Source organism: Hibiscus syriacus, unplaced genomic scaffold (assembly GCF_006381635.1).
Source record: "Hibiscus syriacus cultivar Baekdansim isolate YM2019G1 unplaced genomic scaffold, ASM638163v2 tig00112740_pilon, whole genome shotgun sequence".
Lineage (NCBI taxonomy): Eukaryota > Viridiplantae > Streptophyta > Magnoliopsida > Malvales > Malvaceae > Hibiscus > Hibiscus syriacus.
Genome location: NW_024063393.1, coordinates 260549 through 277713, shown reverse-complemented (window position 1 = coordinate 277713; position 17165 = coordinate 260549). Strand labels below are relative to the sequence as shown.

The 17165-nt window shown below is 36.5% G+C and overlaps 1 protein-coding gene and 2 pseudogenes across 1 annotated transcript; 1 reads left to right on the top strand and 2 right to left on the bottom strand.

Annotated features, from left to right (window-relative positions):
- Positions 1-58: 58 nt before the first annotated feature.
- On the top strand, positions 59-3034 carry LOC120183200. The gene is made up of 7 exons (XM_039187939.1): positions 59-286; positions 382-462; positions 561-737; positions 1527-1697; positions 1820-2032; positions 2111-2199; positions 2314-3034. Exons 1-7 carry the CDS (start codon positions 193-195, stop codon positions 2938-2940), a joined length of 1452 nt encoding a protein of 483 aa, XP_039043870.1. The 5' UTR covers positions 59-192; the 3' UTR covers positions 2941-3034.
- A 2454-nt stretch (positions 3035-5488) lies between these two features.
- Positions 5489-9417, bottom strand: LOC120183201 (annotated as a pseudogene).
- A 1580-nt stretch (positions 9418-10997) lies between these two features.
- Positions 10998-16366, bottom strand: LOC120183199 (annotated as a pseudogene).
- Between the last annotated feature and the right edge of the window lie 799 nt (positions 16367-17165).

The following is a 17165-nucleotide window of genomic DNA, read 5'->3' as shown; positions in this document are numbered from 1 at the left end:
TTGGCCATTACTCCTTGAAAAAAGAAGATAAAAAAAAGTGAAAAGCTAAGATAAAGAATCTCTTTTTTTTTTTCCCACTCTTATTGAAAAAACCCAGATTTCAAGTAGGGTTCTTGGCTTACTTTTCAACGTGTAAAGCTTGAACCTCCTTCCATTTCCAAGAGCTCTCATTTTGGGGCTTTTGTTTTCTCAATGGGGAAAAACGTATTAGCTTTGGGTGTTGCTCTTTGGCTTCTTCTTGGAAGTGTGGATGTCAGCTCAGCTCCGACTAGTTCTTCACCTGCAAGTAAGCAATTTCCAAAAAAGCTTGCTTTCTTTTCTTTGATCTGATCTGATCATAATTTACAGCTTAAGTCCTTTGATTTTACATTGTTCTTGCAGAGATCCTTAATGGAGTTTTCTCTAAATCTTTGTCTGCTTCCATGAAATGGTTATGGTCACTCAAAACTACAACCAAAACAGGTTTTTTTTATATAGATCTCTTTAATATTAGAACCCGCATTTTCTTTTTGTTTTTGGTGTCTGATATGGTGATTTGTATGTGATTTATATGTTTACAGCAATTACTGGGCGTTCAATGGTGAAGTTCGAGAGTGGATACACTGTGGAGACAGTGTTTGATGGCAGTAAGCTTGGGATTGAGCCTCACACTGCTGAGGCTTTGCCTAATGGGGAGCTTCTGATTTTGGACTCTGCTAATAGCAACCTGTATAGGATTTCTGCTTCTTTGTCTTTATGTAAGTGGATTTCTTCTTTCTTTGTGAGATTATATAGGTCCAATTACGATCATAGTCTCTTTATTATGCTAAAATTCGGAATTTAATCGATCTACTTTGATGTATCCTAATTCGGTTGTATTATATATTTATATTATATGTTGAACTTGTGTGATTGAATGATAGTTAAGAAATTTTAATGTCATCGGTTGAACGGTAGCGGTTACGAGTGATATCGGTTTGGATCTACTAATAACATTATAAAAGCAGAATGACTAAATTATGGCAAATTAAGATATAGGGGTTAAATCTTAAATTTCAGCATTCTTAGAAGTTATAAGAACTATGTATTATGTCAATACTATATTGCCCTGTACATAGATTTGTTCAATATGTATTTGAAGGATCATATCTCTATATTATCCATGTCGATATATGCATCGGAAGCAAGTGTCGTAGATGGGTGTTTCGAGAAAAAAATCGAAGAGTCGGAGCAACTTAGGTTTTGCCTTTTGCTGCAAATAAGATGGAAACGAACAGATCTGAGTTAATGGAAGCTCAACTTGTTGTGCTATTGCTCAATGTTATTCTTATTAGGTTGTTTTGATGCTTTATCTATTCACTGTGATTCTTAAGCGAATTTCGGTTGGTCCGTGATACTCTTAATCGGCTTAGTGCATGCTTAAAACATCCGGTAAGATCGACCATAAGTAATAAGTATTCACTGATGCAATTCTATAGTTGTGCTATGATTTGATTTTGTCCATGAGAGAAACCTTTTATTGTGATTATTTCATGGGAGAACTGCAGATACTAGACCACGGCTGGTCGCGGGATCTCCCCAAGGATACCCCGGACACATAGATGGGAAGCCCCGAGAGGCGAGGATGAAGCATCCAAAAGGGTTAGCCGTAGATGACAGAGGGAACATTTATATTGCAGATACTATGAACATGGCAATAAGGAAGATAAGTGATGCAGGTTAGCTATGCAAACACCGAGTTATCCGTATCATATGTTCTTTTTTTAAAAGTATGAACGAGAATCTTTCGGTGAGATTAGCAGCCGTCATATGTTATTGATGCGAGCGGAATCATCTTCAGGTGTTACTACAATTGCTGGTGGAAGATTGAGCCGGGGAGGGGGTCATGTAGATGGACCAAGTGAAGATGCAAAGTTTTCTGATGATTTTGATGTGGTCTATGTCGGAAGCAGTTGCTCCCTTCTCGTTATAGATAGAGGAAATCGAGCAATCAGAGAGATTCAACTACACTTCGACGACTGTGCCTATCAGTACGGAAGTGGTTTTCCTCTCGGTAAATTAATCCCCTCGAGTCGATCTTCATTTATTGTCGGTATCGGAGCTTTACACTCTTGATTTTCTTTCGTTTCAGGAATCGCTGTACTTATTGCGGCTGGATTCTTCGGTTACATGCTAGCTCTGCTGCAACGTAGAGTAGGCACCATCATATCGTCCCAAAATGTGAGTGCTATAGCTACGTATACCGGTATCCGACAGTCATACTTGATTCCGAGTAACTTAGTTCGTATTGCATAATTCACCACTGAAATGGCAATGTTTAATTCCATGGATCAGGATTCAGTTGAAGGGAATGCTGCTGTATCGACTCCGTATCAGGAGCCCGTGAAATCCGTCAGGCCACCTTTAATTCCAACCGAAGATGAACACGAGAGGCAAGAAGTTCGGAAACTTGTTCTCAATGGCGGAGTTTCAGTTCTCGAAATCATGGGAGGAGTATTCCCTGGTTTTAGAAAGAAGTCACTGATCCCGCTACCGCAACAACCGATGCATTCGACACATTGGCCTGCACAAGAGAGCTACGTGATACCGGATGAAGACGAGCCCCCACCGATTGATACCCGAGCCCCCACTCCACGGAAGACATATCCTTTCATGTCCAAAGATGCAGAAAAGATCCATCAGTTGTGTCAAAGCCAGGTCTTCCACAGCGGATGGGATGCCGATGTGCAGCATCAGAAACACCTCCAGCAACAGCATCGCTATCAATCATCTGCCCCGCGTACTTACTATGAGCAGAGCCATGAGAAAACCAACGAGGTCGTTTTCAGGGCAGTTCAAGAGCGAGACAGGAAGCGCGAAGCTATGCTAAAAACCGCCACCGACGACGGTGGCAACACCTATGATCATCACAATATTCGCTTCCGATCAAATTCGGGTTTCAGTGATGGCACGCAGAGATAAATTTGGGGTAGAGAAAGTATTATTGTAAATGTTGAGAACTCTAAACTTGTTAGATTATTATATAAATTAATTGATTTAAATTCCGGATTTTGAATTTTTTTTTCTTCTTCTTTAGTTCAAGTTAAATAAAAATCATAAAAATCAATTTAAATTAAAAAGTTAAGTTCAGCTATCAATTTAAATCAAAATGTCAAATTTAAGTACTCAATTGGACAAAAAGTTAGGTACCAAATTGAACTTTAAAACCAAATTCTAATACCAAAATATATATTTACCTTAAATATATATTAGGGTAAAGTACACAAATCTTAACAATAGGGTATTGCTTTATTAAGTCATTCGACTATTAAAAGTTACAAATTATTCTTTGATTATAGAATGTTACTTTATTAAGTCTCTCGACTATTAAACGTTACAAAATGATTACCCGACTATTCATTATGCTTCAAACTCATCTTTTTCCGTTAAAAGTTCGCAGTTGTCTAATCTGAAAGTTAATATGATGTTTGAGACTTTGATTAGATTTTATTATATCACAATTAGCAGATTAATGTTTAGCTCAAAATACCATTTTGTAACTTTTAATAATTGATGAACTCAACAAAATAACACACTATAATCAGAGGATCATTTTGTAACTTTTAATAGTCGAAGGACTTAATAAAATAATAATCTATAGTCATGAGACCATTTGTGTACTTTACCCTATATATTAAATATATTTCATGTTATGTGCCCATGTGGTGTTCTAATTATCTTTCGTACGTTATCAGTAGGAGTAGCAAAAGAAGTGGACCATCATAACGGCCAGGGCTTTGGCCCTCCAAAATATTTGGGAAATTTACATTATACTCCTTATGATTTTTGAAAATTTTAATTAGATTCTCAAAAGCTTTTAGAAACTATCATTGACTAAAATTTTAAATTTTTTTAATTAATCCCTCTAATTTCTTTTGAAAATTCTCATTAATCCTTCAAACTTTTGAAAATTTGAAGTACACACCAATTATTTTTGAAAATTTTAATTAAACTCTAATTTTAAAAAACAAATAAGTTTATTCAAACTATTTTACCAAGATCCATCACTATGGGGGTTCAAAATTACATGACTAGTTATATTCAGCTCGTTCACTTGTTGACTCGGACAAAAAATTTCTCTAATTTATTTTTAGTGTTGAGACGTTCCTTTTAAAAATTTAAGTGTCGATTAAAAAAAATCGGGATTTTGTAAAAACGTTTACAAAATAACACCACAAAAAACACACAAAAGATATGTGTACTTGTGATCTGAAAATGCGAGTATCTAATTTTTGCATGTATCGACTAACTAGTACTCGATATTCACGGATGGACACACATATTGCATTTTTAAAGAACTAGATTTTGAATCTTTGAGTACTCGAAAGGCATAATATCAAAAATAACCCCCACGACGTTTATTAAAATATTCATTTTGGTCCCTATTCTTTTTTGGAGCATTTTGACCCCAAACGTTTCACTCTAGGCCAAAAAGTTCCCTCTATAGATGAAATACTAGTTAACACACAAATAATGTTCCAAAATATGAGTTTTTTAACCTAAAACGAAATATTGAGGGTTAAAATGCCCCCCCAAAAAAAAGACAAAGTGATTATTTTATCGAATGTTAGGGGCATTTTTGCCATAGAATGAAACGTTGGGGGCTAAAATGCTTCAAAAGTATAATAACATGCAAAATAATCTTTTTGATAAATGTTGGAGATTAATTTTTAACATTATGCCTACTTCTATCCACAACTACTGAAAATGTTGTAAAAATCCATTTTTGTCCTAAAATGCTAAAATGACATAATTAGAGACCCATCTCTTGTATTTTTCAAAATAAATAATCATACAACTTTGGCAACCAAAACAAATGAACGAAAGCACCCTCTCAACGGCTACTCTCAAATCTCAATCACCTTTAAAAAAAAGCATATCCATCATGATGTATTTGTTTTGTGTTTTTATTATTTTAATGTTATAGTTGTATATTTGTACATTCATATAAATTGTAAAACATTATTCAGTTAGATTTTAGGGTTTAGATAATCCCGACTATATGGTGTTGCTTTATTGAGTCCTTCGATTATTAAAAGTTACAAAATGATCTCTCAACTATAAGATGTTTTTTTTAAGTATTTTGACTATTAAAAATTATAAAATGTTTAGCTGTGACCTGACTATCCATTGTGTTTCAAACGTTTCACTCTAGGCCAAAATTCAGGTACTAAAACGGACCAAAATTAATAATTTAGATACTAAACATGTTAAGTTTTTAATGACAGAATACTAAAAGGAATTAAAAACTAAACGCTAGATATGATTTAAGAAAAATAAAAGTTAAGGTATTAAAAAGGACCAAAACTGATAATTTAGGTACTAAATGCGTAGTTTACTCTATTATTATTTGTTTTGGTATTACTAATTCGGGTCAACATTGAACTTTATAGGGGCCAAAATGCAACTTTTTAAAATTTTGCATTTACATAATGTTATTGACGCTAAATGAATAATGAATAGCATCCAAAATGACAAGCATAGATGCTCAATTATACATAGCAAAAATAAATGAATAAAAAAACTCAATGACCAGATGAACAAGGGTCAAATTTGGTTTTGGTCCCTCTACTATACTCAAACTTGATATTTAATCCCTGTATTTCCATTTGGCATAAATCCCATATTTCAACTTAGTAGAGGGACGAAAACCGTAATTAGACCTAAATAAATAAATTAGTGAGTGCTTGTGTTAGTTGATTGTTGGTAAGGATCAACCCAACATTTATCCTCCTCTGCAGCATTTTCCCATCTTTTTCGGAACATTTGCATTTCGACGAAGGATTGTCTTCTTACCTGCAAACATTGGGATGGTATAGTTTACACCGATACGGTACGTTACGTACGTGCATACATACATACATAAATGCATATATATATAGATATGTCTAAAGCTATGTTTAAGTGGCCTTACTTCGGGTCTGTTGTCGACTTTACGGGATTCGGATGGTGCCTGCAAATTCAAAGATTAATGGTTTTAGAAATCGTTAGACTTTTACGACAAGCAAATTCAAGTTTGGTAAACAGACTGGTGATTCCGATTTAGTTAAGTGCTCCCTCCGAGTAATATTAAGTTCCGTGGAATTCAACTGCATCGTCAAGAAGATAACAGACGAACGGAGATTAGTAATGAAATCCGATTTGCATATGTCGGGTAATATCAGCTAGACCTAAGATAAGACCCTTCCAATCAAATGGTTCCGATGAAATACTTGCCTCGTTTTCATCCTTGACGCCGAGGGTAGGAAGACCGAAATGAACTACGTACTGAGCATCAACGACACCGACATTTTTCATACGATCGCCCTGAATGAGGGTCAAATATCAGTGGAATGCCAACAAGAATCGGAAAAGGATGCTATCTGGTTTGGAAATTTTACCTGCGCACAATAACCGAGCTGCACATCGAGACCCCAAGCATGGATCAAATCATTCTGTAGGGCAATGGAAGATCAGTAAATGGTTCGTGTAAAAACGAAAATGGTGCAGTTCGGTACACAACTACACAAGTAGTGTACATGAAGCAATGATATTCAAATAGGCAATACGAAAAGTACTTCACACCTGGATCATATACCACACACAGCGCCAGGCGGCTCTAGAGAATACGGGGGCCATCATTTCCACCCAACTGCAAAGCATAACGAATTAACCGCTTAAGAATAACCGATGCAATAGGTTGTCGCTATATGAAAGGAGCCATGAAGTTGGTAGTAGTTTACCCTATGCACGGAGGAGCAGTGCTGCGACCATCACACCTTCCGCTGCCTTTAAACTTGTATATCCTTCTGTTCAAACATGGATCGTAAGTGTTGTAACGAGCAAGATTAAAATTACATCATGTCATAACGAAGTTTTAGCTCTGAATTTCCCGCTCACCTGTGCACTCTCGAATTCCTTTTGAGTGCGGTGATCTGATGATGAACTCGGGATCAAGTGCTGGTTGTGATATCTCAAGTCCCTCATCTCTAACGATAGACAAATATCTACACAAGGTTTTTAATATGATTGAAGCACCGTTTGAAACGAATCATCAACGGAAACAGCGGTACATGTGTTTGCATGATTGTGAATTCAGACATTGTTACAGTGACATGTACACGTACTGGATTGGATCGAAGTTATCTACTCCCAGGTCCTCATCCCAGAGGAATATATAATTGTATTGAGCGACTATGTCTGGATGCAAGAAACGTTTGGCAAACCACCTACAGCAAAATACGATAGAAGCCGATTAGCATTAATAAGAAGCATTTGGCAAAGATAAACATCTCGGTAAAAACAATGTTACCATTTTGTTTGATTCACTGCAGACACATGTATGGCCCGATCACTCCATTTGAAATCTCGCCATTCATCCACAATACCGTCGTAGTGAAACAGCATCACGACAAAATCTCTCGCGGGAAACTGCATGGGAATGATATTTATTAAGCTTAAATATAATAAGATATTTGTGAGCCTAAAGAAAAGCATAGGGGAACTCAAGGCACCTTTTTAACAATTTGATCCACAATTTCCTTTTGCTTAATTCCGACAGCAATGGCCAACAAGTTTGAAGATGGCTCGGGAATGGCCTGAAATCGCAGTATAATGCACAGAAGACAACCAAATAAGATCAGCCGACACCACGTCTAATTCTAGAATTTTTTTATATATCGATAGTACGTTGTTTACACTGTCATGCCATAATGGTTGCATTTGCAAGTTTGTTGTTTTGACCACAATGCCTTGAGGTAACGCCTCACTCCCCGGAGGCCTGCATTGAATCTACAAGGGAAATGAAACTATTTCGGGACGGAGAACATTTCAAAAGATTTACGAGCTCTTCTAAAAGCAAAGTTCTTTCCCCTAAAGACAACCGACCTGGCACGTATCGGATTTTGAATTCTGAAGAAGATTTATCACATCCCAACTTGATAATCTCTGTACACAGATTTAAAGATGTTCGAATGAAAGGCATCCATGAATAACAAAAGATCAAACTTCAACGAGAAATTCGAAAAGAAGAAATACATACATCTTTGTATTCCTTAGTGATAAACGCACTACTAATGAAGTAAGCACTGCAAATGAAAGACACGACGATGAAGAGATTGCAGAGCCATGACCTCTTATTCTTTGGTTCTGAAACTACATAAGCCTGCAAGGTAGTGGAACATTCAAGCAGAAGAATTTAGAATTGCATTTCATGATACACTTCAAATCTTACGGAGGAGAATCGGAAAGATGGTCCTAAGAAGAGTAGCTTCTGAGTTTTATTATACACTCCAAAGTGTTTATGCATCAACTAAATTTGTCTAAGAAATCATCGATCGATCACCATTGTTCAAAACATGAAAAACATAAAACAAGGGACAAGGGGAACACCAACTGAGAATCAGGCAAGTTGAAAAGTTCGAATCAATCGAGCATCATTGCTGTAAAACAAAACAATGCCATCCAAAACTATGTATGCGTGTATGTATGTGTGTATGTGTGTATATATATACACAAATATATATATATATCAAAATTACTTCCATTTTCAAAACAATTGAATTCAAACATGTGAATTCTATTCTACTAGCTCTTTCTTCTCATAGTAAACACCAACCAGGAACTACAAATTACTTAATACGAATTAACCAATCCTTCCCACTTTACTAAGTTATAATCTCTTAAGCCATCCATCCATCCATCCATCCATCCATACATACATTTTCAAAACAATGGAATTCAAACAAGTGAATTCTACTAGCTCTGTCTTCTTATAGTAAACACCAGCCAGGTCCATCCTTCCATCCATCCATCCATACATTTTCAAAACAATGCAATTAAAACATGTGGTGAATTCTACTAGCTCTTTCTTCTCATAGTAGACACCATCCAGGAACTACCAATTAACCAATCCTTCCCACTTTACAAAGTTATAATCTCTTAAACTATAATCACAAGCAAAGCCAAATACATGCATGCATACATACATACATACATACATACATCAAAATTACTGCCATTTTCAGAAACCACAAGACCCTATGAAGTACTAATGGACCTTGATAACAAAAAAGAAGAGGAAAGAAAAGCAAAATTTAAACAGAAGAATAAGGAAAAAGGAAAGGAAGAACCTTTTGCAAACCCATAGACGAATGAAAGTGGGAGTTTTGAAGAGAACTTACACAATCGAAAGGCTTCATCTTTGCATGAAAAATTCAAAACCCAGATCGATAGAGAGACTCCCAAGCTAGAAAAACAAACAAAAAGGTCTTCTTTTTTGCTACAAAAAGGGAGAATCTTTGGTAAAAAGAAGAAGTCTTAAAGCAGTCGACTTCCGCAATACAAGGAAACGATGTCGTAGAGACAAAGCAGAGGTCGAACTCCTCGAAGTTTTTGGAGTAGTAGAAGAACAGAGAGAGGCGGAAGCAGGCCGTTGTTGTTTTGTTTTTTAAATTAATGCGAGTGTATAGGGACACGCGCCACTTTCCGGACACGCGCCGCTTTCCACGGGGTTTGCTATAAAGAACGTGCGATAGAGTAAGTTCGAGTATAGGGAACACACAAATGACTCTTCCTTTTTCCTATATGTATGGGATAAGGGGAGTAAGATTGTAGATTGTCTCAATACAGATTGAGAGTAATTTTTATAAGAGACCTTCGAATTATGAAATGCCTTCCGTGACATTTGATCTCACGATTTTAAAAAAATAATATTATATAAAAATTTATTAATGTTATTTATTAATATTAAAAAAAATCATGGAGAGCATGATCCTCAACTCAACTAGATATCCCTTAAATTTGCAATCATACTCCTAAACAGCTAAGCTTATAATATGAGAAATATTGTTATCTTATTATATATTATAGGGTAAATTATGTATTTAGTATCTAAATTATCAGTTTTGATCCGTTACTTAAACTTTTAATTTTTTCAAAATCATATATAATATATAATATTTAATTTTCATTTTATTTTAGTACCCATCGTTAAAAATTTAATGCGTTTAGTACCTAAACTATCAGATTTGATACATTTTAGTACCTAAACTTTCATTTTTTTTAAACTTAAAGTTAAATTTTGAACGATGTACAGAAATAAAACAAAAACTAAAGTTTTCAACGACAGGTATTAAAATGAAACAAAAATTGAACTTTAGGTATGGTTTTGAAAAAAATTAAAAGTTTATGTATTAAAACAGTCAAAATTGATAATTTAAGTACTAAACTTATAATTTATCCTATATTATATACTTTAAGAAGAAAGAATCGAATCTCCCAATAACAAGACTTGCACAAGGATATTACATTATTATTAAACTTAAAAGAATATTTTTATCTATTTTCAATTGATGATACAAATGGTTGTTGATCGTTATAGTATTAATGTAACAAGTTATAGTATTAATGTAACAAGTTATAACATTAACGTAACAAGTATTTGTATTTATGTAACAATCCACTATTATAATATGATATTACATGGTACGAATGCGTTAAAAGGGCTTTATGTTTGGTGGGATTTGAATCTATATCGAATAATTTGTGGGATTGAAATTACTGAAATGAAAGTAGAGGGACTAATTCATAAGTCAAGTAAGGTGAAAAAAGCTATGGGTAAACTATATGTATAGTACCTAAAGTATCATTTGTATTCCGTTTTAGCACCTAATTTTTAGTTTTTCAAAATTATACCTAAAGTTTACTTTTTGTTTCATTTTAGTACTCGCTGTTAAAAATTTAGGTACTAAAATGAAACAAAAAGTTAACAATGGGGTATTAAAATGAAACAAAAGTAAACTCCGGGTACTAAAATAAAACAAAAGGTAAACGTTAGGTATGATTCTGAAAAATTAAAAGTTTAGGTACTAAAACAGAACAAAAGTGATACTTTAGGTACTAAACATGTAGTTTACCCTAAACTATTCATAAATTTTGACCTTTTCCAAGCTGTAGTATCAAGCATTCAAAAAGGAGAAAAAAACTTGGAGGTTAAAGATCTTCACTACAGTTTCTGCAATTGCTGTGACTGACACTGAAAAATGGTGATTCCTCCTTTCACTTTCTGTTGAAATTCTGCCGGAAAGCATCGACGAGAAGGAGTGCGTCTTCCGGTCTCTGGCCACTCTTGTAAACTTTGAAGTGTAATTCACAATGGCTCGAGCTCGACGCGCTCCATTGTTTAAGCAATTTCATCGAATAAGGGCCCTTTGTGTTACCTTGTGGACTAATGCAATACCATATGGAGGAATCATGATCCGCCGATGTTTGGTTGCTTGTTGCAATAGCTGCATCGTCTATTTCATCGTCGCTTAAATCAATCACCTCGACCTGGTGGTTTTCCACTTTTACATGCACACCGGGGTCGATAGGCCGGGTTAGCTTTTCCCCACCACTAGTAGCATCACCGTGTTTACTTTGCTTCATCTGATGAGAAGTTTTCGTTTGTCTGTCTGCAGATTCTTCTCGAGGAAGTAACGGAAGAACAGGCGTCCTTGCAACTTGTATTTCATCAATGCTTAATTTAACCACCTCAGATCGGTGATTTTCCGACTTTAAGTGCTCTCTGATGTCGACAAGCCAAGGTAGCTTTTCCCCAACACCAACACCAGCAGCATCGCCATGTTTATGTTGCTTTCCGGGACAAACACTTCCAGTTTTGCTGTCTGCGGATTCTTCTTTTGGTGCCTGTAACTGAGGAACAGGTGTCTCGTTACAGTGTCGAGTTACTTCTTGAGGATTTTGATTCCTCGACGTTTCATTGCCTTCGACTCCGGTAGAAATAGATACCTTCTTCAAGTCTTGCTGCTTTCTTTCTGGAATGACTGCACCAAATACATTTCATTAGTGTTTCGCCTCCAGAAATGAGAATTCGGAATTCGGGTCTTTCCTATCTATTTCATGCAAAGCAGGATCGTTCTATCTCTTCGAGACTCCAAAACGGTTAAACCGACTGATAGGTTTTGGTTGCACTGGTGGAATCGATTAATACCGTGATTAGAGACACTAATGATAGAACTAAATAACAAATCAGATCAAACTTCTAGCCTCATTAATGCTCTTATTCTAATAGAAATTAGATTTCACCTTTGCTTGTTCCATAAGCAACCGCAAATTGTAAGCCCATCATACCTGCAGCATCCATTCCGTCATTCAGGCAACTAGAGACCACATTGTGCTCCAAAATGCAATTTTGAATTCTAGAAATCGATCCCAGGGCCAATGCCAACGAGGCTTTATGGTCTTCTCTATGTTCTTTCCAAGAGTCCTTCAAGGCAGGTTCAGGCACTGCAGCCTCTGCAACCACTTCCGGAACCTCATGAAGTAGGCGTGATTTTTCCGAAGGTGTCTGAAGTAGTTGCAGTTTATGCATGTACTCCGAGAGTGTATAAACAGGTTAAGGTTCACTGCCTTTTTCTCAAGATATGTATACTACTTTCGATATACATCAGCATTGTTACATACAGAAATAGTGATTAATTATCAACAGTTTTCTATAGATCTCGGTACGATAAACTCGTGAAACTATATCAAAGGATATTCTCTCCTCCATCCTTTCTCATTTGCCCTGTCGATCTGGCTTTGCAACAAAACCAACTCGTTCTTAATCCACTGGCATCTTGTTCAAGACGATACAGCAAAATTAGAGTGAAAATAAACTAAATTTCAAAAGAGTCCTAATTCTTATACCGAGTTCATAATACGTACATGATTTGTTATATCCTCGTGCAGGCTTCTGGCTTTCTGCTCAAGCTGCAGCTGTCCGACAACACATTCAGGTTAACATTTTCTTTTATTTTTAGTTCCGATCAATAATTGATTTCTCCATACAAAGTATGTGGTCCTATTTTTCTCTTTGTTCTTCAAGTATTTGTGTGTCTAACACTCGAGTCTATGGCCTCCAAGGATCCTCCAAATACATGGAAAAACATAGATACATCTAGCCTATACCCGTGCCCGATACATACTCGTATCAGATACTCACAGCCGAGTCCGAGTAACATAATTGTATACCATATAGTATATAAAAAAAATGTAAAGAAAATATACTTGTATTAAAGCATATTTCCAAGAGGCGATCTTGTAAACCAGCTGAATGTTCCTGAAATAACTTAATTAAGAACTTACAACAGTTGGCCTTTCGAACATGCGAGTTCCCATCCTCCGATTTAAATCCTCGATTTCTTCCTGTAAACAGGACTAAACAGTTAAGTCAATTTGGCAATACGTAATGGTGTAAGATGGAAGAAGGCAACCACAAAAATACCCTGGTGAAGTCGTCATCTGATAGCTCGCAAACACGAATTTCTTTTAGCCTGTTAGAAACTTGCAGGAGAATCATAGAAGCCGTCTCTTCCTTCATTGAAGTTTCCTTTATACCTACAAAGAAGTAATATGAAGCAGAGGCCAAATCGGTTAAGTTCGAATATATTCAAGATATAAATACATGATAGTCACATCCCACCTTAAGAACATCAGCCGTTGAAGCACTGAGGTTAAACCGTATCATTTAAAAGGACATTTGAGACATAATGAAATTGAGCTGGACAAGCAATGGGCACAAGTTGTATGCATGATCGAAACGATTTTCTCGATACTTCTCTGTTGTAAAAGTGCAAACAAATTAAACAATTACCTTTAACTTGCACTAGCATGTGAGAATTCTTCTGAAAGTAGTCATTAGGGTCTGATTTTACTCTAACGAAACTTCCAACGATTTTATCATTAAATTTATCGAGTTGTTTTGCTAGCTCCAGAACCAAACTCCTCTTCAGATAGACAAGTTTTATGTTTCCAGAAACTATTGCTGCCAAATAGCCTTGGCGTGGAATGGTAGCTATTTCCTTTTCCTCAAACTTCCGGTCGGGGCTAGACTTCCGCTGCTTTTTACAAGGCACGAAGACATTATCATCTTCCTCCGAACTAAATCCGACTGAATCTTCTGATTTCTCCAAGTTCTCGGAAAAATGAACTGTCAGTAGCTTATGGATACCGTTTTTGTGTACTGATTTCCTTCCCAAAAGAGACTGCAACCTTTCATCACAAATAATTTTTTTCTTTTTTCCATTGTGAAACAGCTGTGCTCGACGCAGTATGCTGTGACTATGGTTACGACATCGTACTGAGACAATTCTTGTGTCGCATCTTTACCGATGGACTTCAGGAACTCAACAAGTTGTTTCGATGCCCATCCAAGGTATTCCCTTGTCTTTGGCTTTCCCTTTCTTTTAGTCGGAGAGGGCTTTCCTCTCTTTTTTTTCCTACATCGCAATTGATTTTCTATCCAATCATCACCCTCGGATATACTATCATCATCAAAGTCCCTGGCGCATTCTTCCCTGTATTTGTAGTTTGCTTGAGCATCATAATTTTTCCCGTTCTTCAACATTCGATCCGAGGAATGCAATTGCTGTGAAGTCAATCCTTCCTTTTCTTTCAACACCTCCCAATAGCATTTGTAAAGGTACTCGTATGTTGCCGTATCATTGAAGTCTACCTTCACCTGCAAATCAACCAGAACATAGTCAAAGTGAAAGAATTATATAGTAGCATTTACGAACACATGCCAACGATCATTGGCTGAAAAGAACATAGTGTTAATTCGTCGAGAAAGTCCGTTTAACACTGCATTCGCTCCTAATGAGAAATATATTCTGAAAGAAACAGAATCTCAAGAGCAAGCTCTAAATAAATTTAACACGACTCCGTACCCCATTGGAGTTGACATCCTTCCTGTCTTCAATAAGTAGTGCAAGCTCTAAACACATACTGCATAAACCCTTTGTCCCTTTGATTACTGCAAACTCGGTATCACAGAGACAGCGCCCGCATACGGCGGATGGACAACAAAAGCAACGGAATTTTGCCGGTTTACCACAAAGAATGCAAAAGTGCCAACCTGAAACATAGATGCATATTATGCATCATTGAGTACGAGAAAATTTTGTCAAAGTAAGAAATGACAGACGAAATTTAGCAGGGATGCATACAAATTAAACATTGTGAACCATGTTAGAATACAATATCCAATTATCATATCAAGGCAAGTTACATAAACTGTTAAATGTAACATAAGAGGAAGAACGCCATTACAAAAACATGTGGTCAACTTTGAGCCTCGGTTCGATTCAGACATTTCGGCATTAGCATTTTGCATGAACAACAAAAGAAGAAAGGTGCAAACAGCCACAGATCAAAGTAATGTTCGGCCACCACCAGTGAACAAGGAATTTGTTACTTACAACAATGCCACCGGTCATCGGATTCCAACAGAGAATCGTCCTTTCCGACGCATTGAGGATGAAAACTTTTGAGACAATTCCTGAAACAACCAAGCTGCAACAATTAGTTTGTTCAAAGAAATGCTGCCACCATACATTTCGTTATACAAAATTTTCTTATGAAAGAAGTTCACTTACCTGGTTTTACACAGATTAAGGTTGCTCTAATCCGAATAATATTTAGCTAATACAAAGCATTAATGTCGACAATATTCAACCACAGTGGCAACAGGGATGGACCGAGGGGAGCGAATGGGGTAATTCCTCCATAAAATTTCTATTTGTATTTTCTATTGATAATTTTAGTTCACTCCTAAAATTTTATAAGTCCACCTCCTAACATAAAATTGTGTGTAATTCCATGCATATATATACGGAGAGAGACATAATCAAATTACATAACATAAAACTAAAAAATTATGAAAATAGAAGGTTAAGAATAACAATAATAAATGAGAATAAATTCACCGATAAAAAAATATATAATTTCAACAGTTTATTTTCATTCCTATTACGATCCTAAATCAAAGTAAAGTTACAACTTCTCTTTTACATTATACATTATGTAACAAAATACTAGCATTAATATATAGCCATGCATGGTCTAGGGCAGTGTGAGGAGACAACAATGGTCCTAACTCCTCACAGTACCAGTTCCCCAACCCACCTTTATAAATGAATAAACCATGACCCATTGGTTTTCATCTTGTTTCTTTGCACAGATAAACTTGTAAACTGCTGGATAAAAGGGTTGGGATTTGTGAACAAACTCACTTATAGTCACAAATCCTGAGCGAGCCACCATCTTTGCAGAAAAAGCAGTAATCTTCAGCTATATCTTCCTTCTTTATCGTGTTTTTCTTTGTCATTTTCCTTCAAAATTTTCCAGGGAAAAGAAAATCAAGTCTAAACCCTTCTTTAACCCAGAAAATCAAGCCAGAAAACCAATCATTTTCAAGTGATCAGCCCAGAGATGACATACCTTTTAGAATATTAAAACCCCAAACCTTCTTGGGATTTGCCTCAAAGCCTGGAAGGAAAAAAATGCAGAGAGTGAAGCGAACTTGTAGAATTCAGGTTTTTTCTTTTTTAAAGTTGGAGGATTGTAGAAAGTGATAATTAATGGGAATGCAAAGAGCCATCTGTCACGAAATTGGGCCCTTTCCCCCACACTTTGGGCTATTTTGGCTATGTTGGGCCACATTTGGTCTTGGAGGTTGATAGAATAGTGTAGATTATTCTAGAACACTCAAGACTTGTATATATTCTAGAAGCATTCTAGAGTCTTCCATGTTAGGTAGGAAATAATGGAGAATTCTAGAGAATCTCTCCCTACCGTAGGATCAAATCAATCTCCACCATCCATTGAGGAGGTGGGATGCTATAAATAGGTGTAGAATCCTCATTTGTAAATCATCCAAGAGTTGTAAGCATTCAAGCATTCAACAAGCTTTCTCTCTAAGTTCTTTCCTTTCTTCTTTGTTTCCTTGCCAATCCTTTCTCTAGCACGAGTTCGAGTGAGGCTGACTTAGCTATCGCAAGGGGCGAAAAGGAGCTAAGGCCGCACGAGGCTTATTGAGCGATTAAGTCCGTGACAGTTGGTATCAGAGCCAGTAAAGGCGTCAATATCGTGCACGTGTATTGTAGGAATGGCCGGAAATTCGAACGAGTCAACTGTTGCTGAGGAACGTGGAAGAGAAGCTGCACCCAACAACAAGAATAAGAAGAGGGACCAAAGTAAGGCCCGCGAGAGCACTTCCATAGAACCGATGGTGGCAGAGTTTGGCGAGAAGCTGGAGAGGGTCCAGCACGACTTCAAGACGTTGGAGGACCATGTCTTGGAGCAAGTTGACACACTCAAAGGAAATGCCGAAGAGACCAACAACG